The sequence below is a fragment of the Gracilinanus agilis genome, chromosome 5, assembly GCF_016433145.1.
Source record: "Gracilinanus agilis isolate LMUSP501 chromosome 5, AgileGrace, whole genome shotgun sequence".
NCBI classification, from domain to species: Eukaryota; Metazoa; Chordata; class Mammalia; order Didelphimorphia; family Didelphidae; genus Gracilinanus; species Gracilinanus agilis.
In genome coordinates this window covers 273,604,340-273,618,483 of record NC_058134.1, presented here as the reverse complement: position 1 = coordinate 273,618,483, position 14,144 = coordinate 273,604,340, and the positions used below count along the sequence as shown (strand labels likewise).

The following is a 14,144-nucleotide window of genomic DNA, read 5'->3' as shown; positions in this document are numbered from 1 at the left end:
AGACAGAGGAGAGAAAGACAGACGGGGAGAAAGAGGAGAAAGAAAGACAGGAGAGGGAGAGAGACAGACAGACAGAGGAGAGAAAGACAGGAGAGAGAAGAGACAGAAATGGGGAAAGAGGGAGAGAGAGAGAAGAGAAGAGACAAAGAGGAGGGGGAGAGAGAAGAGACAGGAGAGAAAGATAGGAGAGACAGACAGAGAGAAATTGAAATCTGAGAGAGAGAGAGAGAGAGTCCCACTGAAACCATACCAAAGCCTAATTAAACAAATTAACATAAGTATTGCAGGTGCCTTTTTTTCTGGTCTAAGCAGTGTATTTTCCTTCCTCTGCTGTCTTATGACTTACAGGGGTGTTTTTTTGTTGTTGTTGGCAAATGCCCATAACATGTTGTTGGCAAAATCGCTGGTTTTCTCTGTATTAGTCTCCCAGGGAAATAAATAACAGGTCAGGTAGTGAAAGAACAAATGATGTTGAAGCCTCAGAGGGAAAACTTGGTGTATTGGGCATCTGGATAAAGTGACAGGTAATGGAAACATGGGACATGACACCAGCACACAAACAGATGGTCAGCCTTGCTAAGTTTTCTTCTCCTTTGAACAGAAAAAAGGATGGCTATTCAGGAAAGTGAGGCCACCACTCCTCTTCTCTTCTCTTATTTAGTCATTCATCAGAATCTCATCCGAGATCTCCAAAGCACTATTAGCCAGGGTCCTCATGTGAATATTGTCTTTGTTTGGGATTGCCCTGTTTTTTTAAAGATATGCAGAAATAATTTACTCATTCCTCTAAAAATGGTGGGTCCTACAGGAAAATAGGGAGACAAAAGGGAGAAATTTCTTAAAGCTTAATTAAATTTCTTAAATGTAAAAATTTAAATTGCTTTTTTTTTTTAATTCAATGTGTGAGTTTATTTTAAGTCAGTCTGAATGGCTGAAAAGGCAACTAATATTATTCATTCAACCAGGACATTCTTTTATGACCTGGTTATTCTTTTATAATCCATATTTAGATGAAATTAAAAGGCCAGCCCCTCTTGTTAAAATTTTCATAGAGGAAGAGATTATGATGGTCTGGAATCAGATGACCTCACGTCAGACCCCAGCTATGCTACTGTCTTCCTCTTATGTGACCTTGAGCAAATCATTATCTCTGTGACTTAAATTTCCTCATCTATAAAATATTAAGTTCTTACTAGGCGCAGAGTTGAACTGGAGAGCCTCTGAGGCATATGTCAGCTCCTAATTCAGCCTCTTAGCTAATAACTGTAAACCGCACGTGGATAACATCTATAATATGACAATGTATGACACGAAGGCGTGTTTTATAATTAGAGCTATAAATAGGAATTTTTGTGCCCAAGGCAAGAGGGAGTGAGACTCACCTGCCATGCACCCAAGGAAAGAAGCTTGCCATGGAATGCTGCAAAGTTGTTTTTTCTGAGAAATTAGAGGAAAGCACTAAACAAGGGGCCAGCATAAGAAGACAAACCTGAGTAATGCTATTAATATCCTCTAAATTTTTGTTCCCTCGGAGAAAGCTCCACTTGTCCCATCCTAGTTACAATTCTGTTTATAATATAATCTTTAAAATGTCAGGTTTCCGATTAATATCATTTTAAGCCATTAAGAATTAAGTAATATTAATAAGCAAATAAATAAATCAAATATTGCTTTTACTCTTCTATTGAACATATAGATAATAGTAAAAATAAAATAAAAACTGCTAAAAATAAGTATTTTGTCGGCTATTAAGTATATTTTTGCAAAGCTCCTATATCATGTTGGTTGTTACCCTTGTGAACAACAAATCGTAGTGTTTGGGGAAAATTACTAATAAAGTAATTCATTTTCAGTAAACTATTAGCTCTTGCCTTCTCTTCCCTTTCTACCAGTTTATCCATTTCACTTAAGACCAGTTCTTTGAGAATGGGGACTGTGTTGTTTTAGTCTTTATTTCAATTTTTTAATTATTTAGTGTTATTATTTAATATTTTAATGTTTTAATGGCCAGCCTCTGGAATCAGAAAGTTTTATCTTACCGATTTCAAATCTAGCTGCTGAAGCTTAGCAGCTGTGGGACCATGAGCAAAAGTCCCTTAATCCTGTTTGCCTGTTTCCTCATTGATGAGTTGGAGAAGGAAATGGCAAACCATTAAGGTATCTTTGTCAAGAAAAGCCCAAATGGGGTTACAAAAGAGTTGGACAAGACTAAAGAGACCAAATAACAAGAGTCCCAGCACCTCATCATAGTAAAACCTTGGGAAATATTTGTTGAATTGAGTAAAATAAATTGTAGAGCTCTGATATCAGATTAGCAAAGACATTACACTTCTCTAAAAGTCTCAAAGCAATTTGGTTCTTTTCAACAGAGGTTCTTAACTAGAAGCTCATGTAAACTTTTTAAAAATATTTTGATAATTTGGGGGGGTTTTTTGCAATCATATGTATTTTATTTTATGCATTTAAAAACATTTTCAGAAGGGATCCATGGCTTTACCAGAATCCCAGAGGAGGCACTCACACATACATACAAAAATGCTAAGAATGAGTGCTTTAGATGCAGACTTACAATCACTGTGTTTTTGTAGGTAGTTATTGGGGCTGCGGGCAGGTACAGGAGTGAGGCTGTTGGCAAGTCTTTGAATAAATGGTAAAATTTTTTGAAAACAGTCTTAAAATGGTAAAATTAAAAAAAAACCTTTAAATTCTCATTATTCACCAGAATTATGTTATATAAAGTCACCATCAACACTGAATTAGCAAATACTGAACCAGTACTCTTAAGGGGAAAACAGAGTATATAGGTCCTATAAGCCTCTGGACACAATATTTACTTTTTTTTTTTTAAACTCTTGCCTTCCATCTTAGAATCAATATTGTGTATTGGTTCCAAGGCAGAAGAGTAGTAATGGCTAGGCAATAGGGGTTAAGTGACTTGGCCAGGGTCACACAGCTAGGAAATGTCTGAGACTGAATTTGAGCCCCAGATCTCCCATTTCCAACCCTGTCTATACCAGCTGCCCCTACCACATTTACTTTAGTGCATTGAGTTGAAAGCCAATGATACTATAACCTACAGCTGAACAAAGCTATTATCTCCATAAGGGGACATCATAGCCTTCTCATACTTAGGAACACTAGACTGTGCCTCAGCACCAAGCTAGGGCTGGCCGTTTTAAACAACAAGATCTCCCCTACCTCCCCGCTCCTCCCCCCGCGCCAAAATCCCCAAATTCAAATAAATTGACACTAAATAGACCACAAATAAAAGGACACTTGTTTACAGTATAAGAGCTAAAATGAGAAAGCAAAGGGTTCCCTTGATCAACCTCAGCTGGAAATGGGCTCAAGGGCTGGCTCCAGTTCTTCATCACTCTGCCCATGTCCATGATTGACTATTGAGTATTGATTTTAGGATTACCAATAAATTTTAGCCAGTTGGCAAATTTCCAAATATGGAATTAGAAAATGAGAGTTGGCTATAAATAAGAGATACAAGGGAGGGAAAAAAAGAAATAGCTGTCATATAGTCCAAAGATTGGTCACCATCTTTAGATCATGCATCAAAGGCAGGGTTCTAGACCCAAAGAACCTGGTCCAGTTTGAGATTTTTAGATAAGCATTGGGTCTTGGCTTACCTGATATCAGAGTCCTACAATTTATCCTACACAGTTCAACAAAGTGTTTCCTAATCTCTGATCTTGAGCTATATTTCATACCAATGATCTAACATCAGATACTCTTCCATTCTCATCCTTGTTTTTTGGATGTTGGAGGTTTTTTTTTTTTTTTGATCCACACTAAGTTTGTGTGGGGAAGTTCTGGTGTGGAAGCTCTCTCCACCAATGTAGATTAATCAGTATTTAATTTTTCTCCACTATGTGCCAAGCATAGGCTTAAAAGAGTTGTGTGGAATAATGGGAAAGTTAAGTGACTTGTTCAAGATGACTTAGCTAGTATGGATCAGAGGGAAGACTCAAATTCAGTGCTTCAAGATTCTATCTTTACACCACATTGACTGTCTTAACATTTACAAAATAAGGAAGTTCTTAGTGGTGGTGGTGTGGTGAAAAGAATATAATTTGGGGTCAGCGAGGTGACTCAATAGATAGAGAGCCAGGGTCCTGGTTTCAAATCTGACCTCAGACACCTCCTAGCTGTGTGACTCTGGGCAAGTCGCTTAACCCCCATTCCCTAACCCTTACCACTTTTCTGCCTTGAAACCAATATACAGTATTGATTCTAAAATGGAAACTAAGGGTTTTAAAAAGAAAAAATATAATTTGTTTTTGTCATAATGTGCATTTCTTCTCAGAAACCCAAGATGCTAGACTAAATAGCTATTTCCTCGGAAATTGCCAGGCCTTTGACACATGATCTAAAGATTGTATTCCAGAGCTAAAAGACTCCAATAGTTTAAGTCCTATTAAAATTATTTGATCTGTGAGTTCATCTTAAAACTCTAATCATTCTTCCCTGAGTCATCAACATGAAATATTATTTAGTTAATAGGCCCTGAAATGAGGCCTTTTTCCTTTTTTTTTCTTTCAACATTTCAGATATGTAGTTATAATTAAAACAGACCTTGAGATGAGACATGAGTCTTTTTTTTCCTAGCATATCTTAAATCCCAGGATCTTTCCCTTATTTTATCAGACATGAGTTGGAATTTATCAATGAATAATCAACTTAAGCTTCCTAGCCTAAAAATGACTTCTGAAATTATTCAGTGTCATCAGAGAAGATATTAGAACTTAGTTTTTGTTTTTAATTACCAAGAACTGCTTCCAAGGAAAACAGGAAAGCATTTCTCAGGAAATCTGAGACAGATGGGTTAAGTTATGATGTGTGTACATATGTATTCTTGCAGCCGATTTGGAATTGAACTTATGCTCACTTTTAACAAGTTTGGCTTTGATCATTACTTGGAAACATCCCTGCAAAAAAACCTAACCCTATCCCCACCCCCTTTGCCCTCTTGGATTCCCATTTAAACATTTAATTGCCTCCAAAGAAGCAGGAGAAACTGTAAATTGGAGGAACCTAAATATGAAATCAAGTTTGGCAATGAACTGAGTCTCAAACAACTTTCCTTGGTCTTTGGAAATTTAGGATCTGGGGCTGTTGGATGTTGTGTAGTTATCAAAGAGCAGAGCAAAAAAAATGCCAGAGTATGGGATTTATGCAAAACTTGCATTTTAAATCACGGCTTTTAGTTTGGGGAGCTAGGGACAACAAGGTCATGGATCCCGAAAGTGTTCGTAGTGAAGAGAAAAAAACAGATTTTATATTTGGTGTTGGAGTATCAGTTTTAGCCAAAAAAATATATATTTCTACAAGGACACTAGATTCAAGATTTATTTAACATAGATGCTTTTTTATCACCTTGATTTTTTAATCTAATGGATTATGAACTGCCTTATGTTCTCGAGTAGTAGTTTTTCCATGTGATAAATATTATCAACACGTCGCAATGAAATCTCAGCTACTCCATCATTGTCAGTTTGATATTGTAGTAACCATGAAGGATATTGCATTTCAGTGAAAGTCTTGATATATATCATTGTAAAGTTCAGAATATTGTTTTATTATGCTTTCATTATAACCTTAGAAGAAGGCTGCGGAAATGAAAATCCAAGATTTAATGTTTCTTTGCCTCAAAGCATACTGAACAACAATTTCAGAAATATTGCCGTTCTGGTTAATAATCAGTATTTTCCACTGGCTTTGTGATCTGTTTATTGATTGACGTGTTTTCTTGTCTGGATAACAAATAACCAATTAGCAAGTCCGTTTAGTTCTTATTTCTTCCAATTTCCCATGCTCTATCTTAACGCAAAGTATTCGTTTCACTTGCAGATATTGACAGTGCAAATTAAAGTTTGGTCATTTTCCCCACTTGTTTTAGGCCAGGTGGATGCTGGTCCTAAGTACAGGGACAAGCTCTAGAGAGGTTGAATAAAATGAGGCAAGAAAAGAAAAAGAGGGCAACTAAATATAAGCAGACACTCTACAAGGATGCACAGTGATAGATGCAATTCTCCATGCATGCATCCACCCACAGGGACATACCCCCAGGCCAATCACAACAGCACCCATGCCATAATGAAAAGTTCATCTGGTCCAAGGAGCTGCATGTCCTTCTCCAAATCAATTTATAGAGAATTCACCAAAAAGTGAACCTTAATATATTTAACCCTAAAACTAATACACACTAAAACTAATACGCACTCCTTTAAATCACATGCTCTGTGGTTACTCAGTACCTGAAAGACTGCTCTAGAAAGAATGAATAATGCCTAATATACTACCCAAATTAAACCCCCCAAAAATTGCGCTAGCATCTGAGAGTCATCTAAATAATAATATTAGATATTATTAGATATAGATATATTAGATAGAATAATAGATGATATTAGATCACTGTATTGTGCTTTAAATCTTCAAAGTACTTTGAAAAGATTAGTCTTCATTTAACAATTCATTCCACAAAGATTTTATCAAGTACCTGCTGGTATACAACACAGTGTTGGGGTAGAAATGAAATTTAGATGAGAGTTTTGCATTTCTGGAATTTACAGCCTAATAAATAATCACCTCCATTCATGAAATCACCATTATCCTTACTGTATATATGGGAGACTTAAAGAAATATTCTCTAGAATTAGAACCCAGTACCTCTAGGCTGTTAACCTTATAATGCCATTATTCTGGGACTTACTTTGTGAGCTTATTCCTTTTCCTTATTTAAGCACAGAGGGTAGTTATTTACACTTTCTCCCCCAAGTAGAGTCCATTGACAAACATTTATTTATTCTTTTGTAAGAAATTATGGTAGGAGTTGGAAATATAAAGATAGATGTCTTGTTTTAAAAAAGTATTCTAGAGATAAGTGATGCAAGCCCTGCTCACTAAGAATTTACAGTCGAATGGAAAGAAAGGCAATAATAATAACATTATGGTTATTACAAACAAATTACTGTAATGCAAAGAAGAGTGAGATAAGTACAAGGGAAGGGGTACCAGCCAAATGCTCTGAAAACTCTGGAGGAGAGCTCACTTTCATCTGAAAAAGGAGAGCTTTTAAGGACAAGCTGGCACCTGAATTGGTATAAAAGTGAAAATGGAAAGAGGTCATTCTAGGCATGGGAGATAAATAAATAAAGGTCTAGAGATAGAAGGCAGAACAAAAATAAAGGATGGAAAGTATAGGATTAGAACTATATATATATATATGAACTATAGTATAAGAAATGGTTTAAACCATATTAGAAAGCCTTGAAAGTGAGAATTAATTTCTGTTTAAATCTTTGCTCCTACCTTCCTAAGCCCAATGTCCCTTATTGATTTTTTTAATATTAAGAATTAAGTAATTAATTAGATGTTTCAGTGATTAATAATTTAGATCAATATTTAATATTTTAAAAATGAATTAATGAATTTTTTGATGTTTGATATAATGATATTTAATAATGCCTTACAGAATGTGAACCCATTGAAGCGATAGCCAAGTTTGACTATGTTGGGAGGTCTGCCCGAGAGCTGTCCTTCAAGAAGGGAGCCTCACTGCTCTTGTATCACCGAGCATCTGAGGACTGGTGGGAAGGAAGACACAATGGAATTGATGGCCTCGTACCTCATCAATACATCGTGGTACAGGATATGTAAGTATCACCCAGTTTCGCCAATAACCTCTAAGGGCCCCACGGGGTCTGAACAATGGGGAACATATTCAGAATGAGGATGTTCTTTCTCAAAATAGAAAATCGACCCATAGAACAGAATGATCCCGCAAGGATCTCATGAAAGAGTTCCAAAGGCATCGTTATAGTAGCACTTCCCTCTCCTTTAAAAATTTCTCCCCCTTTTCCCCTTTTCCTGTCCACTGTTAGGTTTGGGAGTAGATCAAGGATGATTGGGAAATTATTTTGATTTTTTTCCAAGCCCTCACATTCTGTCTTAGTATTGATTCTAAGGACAAGAGCAGCAAGAGCCAGGCAATTGGGGTTAAGAGACTTGCCCAGGATGTAGACACTAAACGATAACTCTAGTCCAACTATCAATAATATGGAATTAGGTCTTGATCAGTGATACATGTAAAACCCAGTGGAATTGTGTTTTGGATAAGGGAGGATTGGGAGATTTGGGGAAGAGGGAAAGAACATGAAACATGTAACTATGGGAAAATATTCAAAATTTTAAAATTTAAAAATTTTTTTTTAAAAAAAGAGAGAGACTTGCCCAGAGTCACACAGCTAAGAAGTGGCTGAGGCTAGATTTGAACCCAGGTCCTTACAACTCCAGACCTGTCTCTTAATCCACTGAGTACCCCAAAGGAAATTGTTGAGAAGAGAATTTCTCTTAGAGGTTTCATGTTCCCAAGAATAAAACCTACATGATAAGGATCGCTTACGAGATAAGGTAGCCTCGATCATTCCACAAGCAGAAGTGTAGAATAAACTGCATAGAATTCAGTGGAAGAAACAGGTTTTATCTTGTGCCCATTTATTGCTTCAAGGACCAGGTCTCAGAGGGAAAAGAGAAAGCTCTATGGCACTAAAGACATTCACAAGTCTATTTTCTAATCATCAGCAGGCATTCATTAAGTGCCTACTGTTTGCCAATAAGAGCAAAATCTGGCATTTAGTCAAATCAAGTCAGCGACAATTTATTTAACACTCATTATGCTCCGAGCATCTTGCTAAGCAGCAAAGATACGATAAAAAGAAAGATGGTCCCTGCCTTCAAGAGGCTTACATTCTAATGGAGGAGACCAAATTGTAAACACCTGGGTACATATAAGATTGTAAGAGGGAAAATTTAGGTATTTATAGATATATATTAAATATGTGGCCGCCAGGAATCAACAATTCAGGTTGATTCCGTAATTAAATCAGACCCAAGTCAGCATCGGGTTGAAGAGTTTATTTACAGTCTGGTAGGTAAAAAGTAGGAGTAAAGAGAAAAGGAGAGGCTAGTCCAGGCCAAAGGCCTGGACAGAGAGAGAAGAAGGTTATAAAGCTTAATAAATGAAGCTGTAAGCCGCAAGGCCCAACAGCCAGATAGGCAGAGTTTAGAATAGGCCCAGCTAGGCCAAGGAAGTCAGCCTAACTTATCCACGTGACAATATAGAGTGTAAGCGTTCTGTGGTCTCAGGAGATGCTTCTTCTTCCAGTTGGAGACTGCAACTACCCCCACAGGAAGTTCACTCACTTACTTAAAGAGATCGTGTCTTTCATCACTTCCTGTGGTCCACCTCTAATTCAAATGGACAAATGGCAGTCTCTACATTGATTTGGACTGCCCAAAGGGCAGTCCCTTATTCTTGATTTGTTACTTATTGTCACGTGTGGGTAACTCGTCTCCCCTCCCCACTAAGGGAGGTTAGGGTGACATGATTAGCACGCCTGGGTTGAATAGAATTTTGACTATTAATGGGCTCGAGCTAATTTTATTTACACAATCCCCCCTGATGATCATTTTGGGTGCCTAGTCACCCCAAGTGATCATGTTACACAACATCTTATACTCACAAAGGTCTTCTAACTACAATAGTTAGAGATAAGGGGGAAATGGAAAAGAGAGAAAGCAAAACCAATGTTTTGCTAAGCGCATTTGACAAGAAACCAATTGGGGGCAGTCCCCAATCGGCATATCGTGTACAATTAAAGTAGCTGTTCAAAACCCATCAGTCCATTCATTAGTACCCAAAGTTCATTCTGGATCACTTGATGCAACAAACCCCATCAGTTCAATCAATTGCAACCCAAAGTTCATTCTGGATCTCTTGATTAAACGTAGGTTCTTCAGGCATCTCTCTGCAAACAGTTCATTCTCTGGATTAAGGAATCAGCAAGTTTTCTTTCCCTGAGAAATTTTCTCAAACAAAACCAAAAATTAAATCTTGGATATAATAAAAATACAGTTAATCTTGGATTTTATAAAAATACAATCCCCCCTGATGTGGGTATTTAGAAAGAAATACCCAGATCAGCTCAATATATACAGTTGAGTCATGGGGTTGTATGAGTCAATTCAAAAGAAAAAAAAAACCATTGCCATAATTATAAATATTAAAAATAATAAAGGCTGGTATAATAATATAAATTAGTAATTTAATTAAAGCCATGCTGATAGATAATTAGACCATGCGCTTGTAAGCATTCAAAACTACCGCCCTCGCCATTACTGTCTCCTGTTTCCTGTCTCGAGTCTGCTGGCCAAGAGACCACTCCCTCCTAACCCAGGAGATTATAAACTCCTCTCTGCGTGGAGACATAGGCCTAAAGAACCGGAAACGGAAACCCGTTGGACCACGGGAAATGTAGTTTGATACATTTTAAATGGCATTTCCTAAATTTCACTTTTACAAGATGTATACACAGAACTGATAAGAAGCACTCAGCATCTAGCCCTTAAAAACTTACTCACTACAAAATTTCATTTGATCTTCCCAATAACTCTCAAAAAGTAAATACTACAGGTATTATTTTCCCCATTCTGCAGATGAGGAGGGGCCAAGCAGATGGTGCAATACATGCATCAGAATACCAAGCCTGGAGTCAGGAAGACTCATCTCCCTGAGTTCAAATCCAGCCCAGCTTCTTGACTAGTGGGATGTTCTGGGGCAAGTCACTTAACCCTGTGTGCCTCCAATTTCTCATTTATAAAATGAGCTGGAGAAGGAAATGGTAAACCTCTCCAGTATCTCTGCCAGGAAAACCCCAAATGGGATCATGATGTGACTGACAAACATCTAAACCATAATAGAAATGAGGAAACTGAGGCTCAGGCGACTTACCCATAATCCCAAATGGGATCATGATGAGTTAGACATGACTGACAAACAACTAAACAATAATATCAATGAGGAAACTGAGGCCCAGGTGACTTGCCCATAATCATACAGTTGGTAAATGTAAGAGGCAAGACTAAAATCCATGTAGCTCCTAACTTCAGCACTTATTCCAATGTCCATGCTGCTACCATCTCCTTTGTAGCATCTCTGAAAACAAAGACACAACCTAGAAAACCCCCAGCTCCCCTCAACTCTTAATGGAGATAGCCCTGAACCCCAGAGCTTTGGGAATTGTAGACCTCTAACCCACTCCCCAACTAGTAATCCAGCCATCACTCAAGGAAGCAGTCACTGTAGTGAAAGACTCTGGCTTCCTTGTCACCGCCATCTTTGTATTCCTTGCCAACCACAACTGATGGGTTCTAGGCATGGTAGTGCTCTTCAGACAATTGGTCTTGCTTCCATCTCTGACACCATCATCTCAGTAGAGCTAAAACCCAACAACTGTTTCTGTGGATGCTGCATACCATGATTCCTCAGGACCCACAGTGACTAGAGAACCAGAAAAGAAAATCTCTTCAGACATAATATACAACTTCATTATTAGAATTTCACTGAAGAAGACTCATGACCATCTGCTTTGCTGCTGTACCCTAGGGACCTTGGGTCCCTACCCTCTCACTGGCAGCTGAAACCTTCTCTACGTATTGTCTCATTAATTAGGACAGGAACCCTTGAGAAGAGACTCTTTTCTAGTGGTGTCTCCAGAGCTTAGCACAATGGAAAGTATTCAGCTATAAATTAAAGCTTCGTCCCTTCCCTCTCATCATCTCATCACAGGTAACAAGCTTCACGCTCTGCTCTTTTTACTTGCAGGGATGATACCTTTTCTGATACACTGAGCCAAAAAGCAGACAGTGAAGCCAGCAGTGGACCTGTTACAGAAGATAAGTCTTCATCCAAGGACATGAACTCCCCAACTGACCGTCATCCCGATGTGTATTTAGCCAGGTAGGTAATCACACCCCCCTGAATCTGGCAGGATTTAGAGCTGAAAGGGAACTTGGAGAGATCATCCAATCTCCATCATACAAGCAAGAAAAGTAAAGCCCAGATAAGGAGACTTGCCCAAAAGTCAAAGAAATCAGCTTTGATTGTATCCGGCATTCTTTCTGCCCTACCGCACTAAGGCACCATCTTTGAATTTATGTTGCCCAGCACGCTGAAAGGAACTCATTCCTTTGTTCTTTTCATTTTTTATTCTTTTTTAGACAAAGAAAAAGGGCTGAACCACCCCTTCCTTCAAGACGTCCTGGCAGGACCAGTGACGGCCACTGCCCTATCCACCCACCGCATTCACTTTCCAACTCCTCAGTTGACCTTGGCTCCCCTAACCTGTCCAGCCACTGCAGCCCCCGAGCCTTGCTGCAGAACCGCAGCCTCAATAATGACAGCCCGGAGAGAAGGCGCCGCCCTGGCCACGGCAGCCTGACAAACATCAGTAGGCACGACTCTCTAAAGAAGATCGACAGCCCTCCCATTCGGAGATCGACGTCTTCGGGCCAGTACACAGGCTTCAATGACCATAAACCATTGGACCCAGAGACAATTGCTCAGGTAGGACACTGGCTTGCGTTTGTACCATTTTGTTTTCTCTTGGTAGAATTTCTTTAAATGGGGGAGAAAGTTTTAAAAAAGGTCTTTGAATGTAAAAGAAGAAGATTCCAAGTGTCTTCTGTAAGTCATCTAAAAGACCAGGAAAACAACGAAGTAGGATCCTGATGGTGGTTCTAGTGTGAACGTTAGTTACCTTGAGTGATGCCCGTCTCTCCCCAAACCAAGGAGGGAGACAGAAATGGCACAGGGGAGGAGGTAGTGAGAAAAACTCAGATTGCACTTCATCGAAATCTGTGAAATGGGAAATTCAAGTGCATCTTCACTTGTTTATAGGCATAATTGACTCTAACAAAAATAGAACTTAAACAACAAAAACAAAACAAAACTAGTCAACCAAGTTTAAACACAAGTGGCAAATGGTCAGTTTCTCAAAACTCTTCTTTTTTGTCTTTTGTATTTGCTTTTACCCATGACCCAGAGAGGTGAGCAAGAACACTCTTTTTTACTTTTTTTTTTTTTAACCTTTACCTTCTGTCTTAGTACAAATTCTAAGATAGAAGAGTGCCAAGCGGGGGGCAGCTGGGTAGCTCAGTGGATTGAGAGCCAGGCCTAGAGATGGGAGGTCCTAGGTTCAAATCTGGCCTCAGACACTTCCCAGCTGTGTGACACTGGGCAAGTCACTTGACCCCCATTGCCTACCCTTACCACTCTTCTGCCTTGGAGCCAATATACAGTATTGACTCCAAGATGGAAGGTAAGGGTTTAAAAAAAAAAAAAAGAGTGGCAAGGGTTAGGCAGTTGGGATTAAGAGACTTGTCCAGGATCTTAGACACTAGGAAGTGTCTAAGACCAAATTTGAATCCAGGACCTCCTAACTTCAGGCCTGGTGCTCTATCCACTATGCTACCAAGCTGCCCCTCCTTTTTTTAACTTAAAAAAATTGCTTTTTCACATGTAATAATTTATATTATTAATCTCTGCTGGTTGAGAAAAATACACGAGAAGAAACTACATCAATTCAGGAATACCTTTCATCACAATAGCACCTCCATAGCTTGAAAAGAAAAGAAATCATGTAGATAGAAGCATTCTACATTGCAAGCACTAAGAGAAGATCAAGATGGCAATGCTTAGGGGGCAGATGGAGTCACAGACCCCTTGCAATAATAGGCTCTGCAAGTACTTGGGGTTCTGATGCCCACCGGTAGGAACCACCAACACAGACCATTGGAAAATATTTTTGTACACAGTCCAAAGAAAGATGAGCCGTGCAATGCTAAACATAGTATATTATTGCTATAGCCATCCATGTCATTAATCACAAACATGAAGATTAAGTAAGTAGGAAAGAAAAATGGGGAAGCACAAAAGTAAAATTATTTTTTAATTTAAAACTCTCACAAGAGGGTAGTTAGGAGGTTTGGTGGATTGAGGGCCAAGCCTTAGAGAGAGGACGTCCTGAGTTCAAATCTGGTCTCAGACACTTCTTAGCTGGGTGACCCTGAACAAGTCATTTAACCCCATTACCTAGCCCTTACCACACCTTCTGTTTTGGAACCAATACTTAGTATTGATTCTAAGACAGAAGGTCTTAGCATTTTTTTTTTGGAAGGAAGGAATGTAGGGAGGGGAAGGAAGAAAAGAAGGAGAGAGAGAAAGAGAGAAAGGAAGAGAGAAGGAAAGAAAGAAGGGGAGAAAGAAAGAGAAAGAAAGAAAGAAAGAAAGAAAG

General features: G+C 38.7%; 1 protein-coding gene across 2 annotated transcripts in view; it reads left to right on the top strand.

Annotated features, from left to right (window-relative positions):
- SRGAP1 (SLIT-ROBO Rho GTPase activating protein 1) overlaps positions 1–14,144 on the top strand; it is a 354,516-nt gene that overhangs the window by 334,348 nt on the left and 6,024 nt on the right. For both annotated transcript variants that reach the window (XM_044678455.1, XM_044678454.1), the window contains exons 19-21: positions 7,484–7,664; positions 11,675–11,809; positions 12,070–12,415. In XM_044678455.1, the coding sequence (XP_044534390.1) occupies positions 7,484–7,664; positions 11,675–11,809; positions 12,070–12,415 (662 nt within the window). The remainder of the gene's footprint in view (positions 1–7,483; positions 7,665–11,674; positions 11,810–12,069; positions 12,416–14,144) is intronic.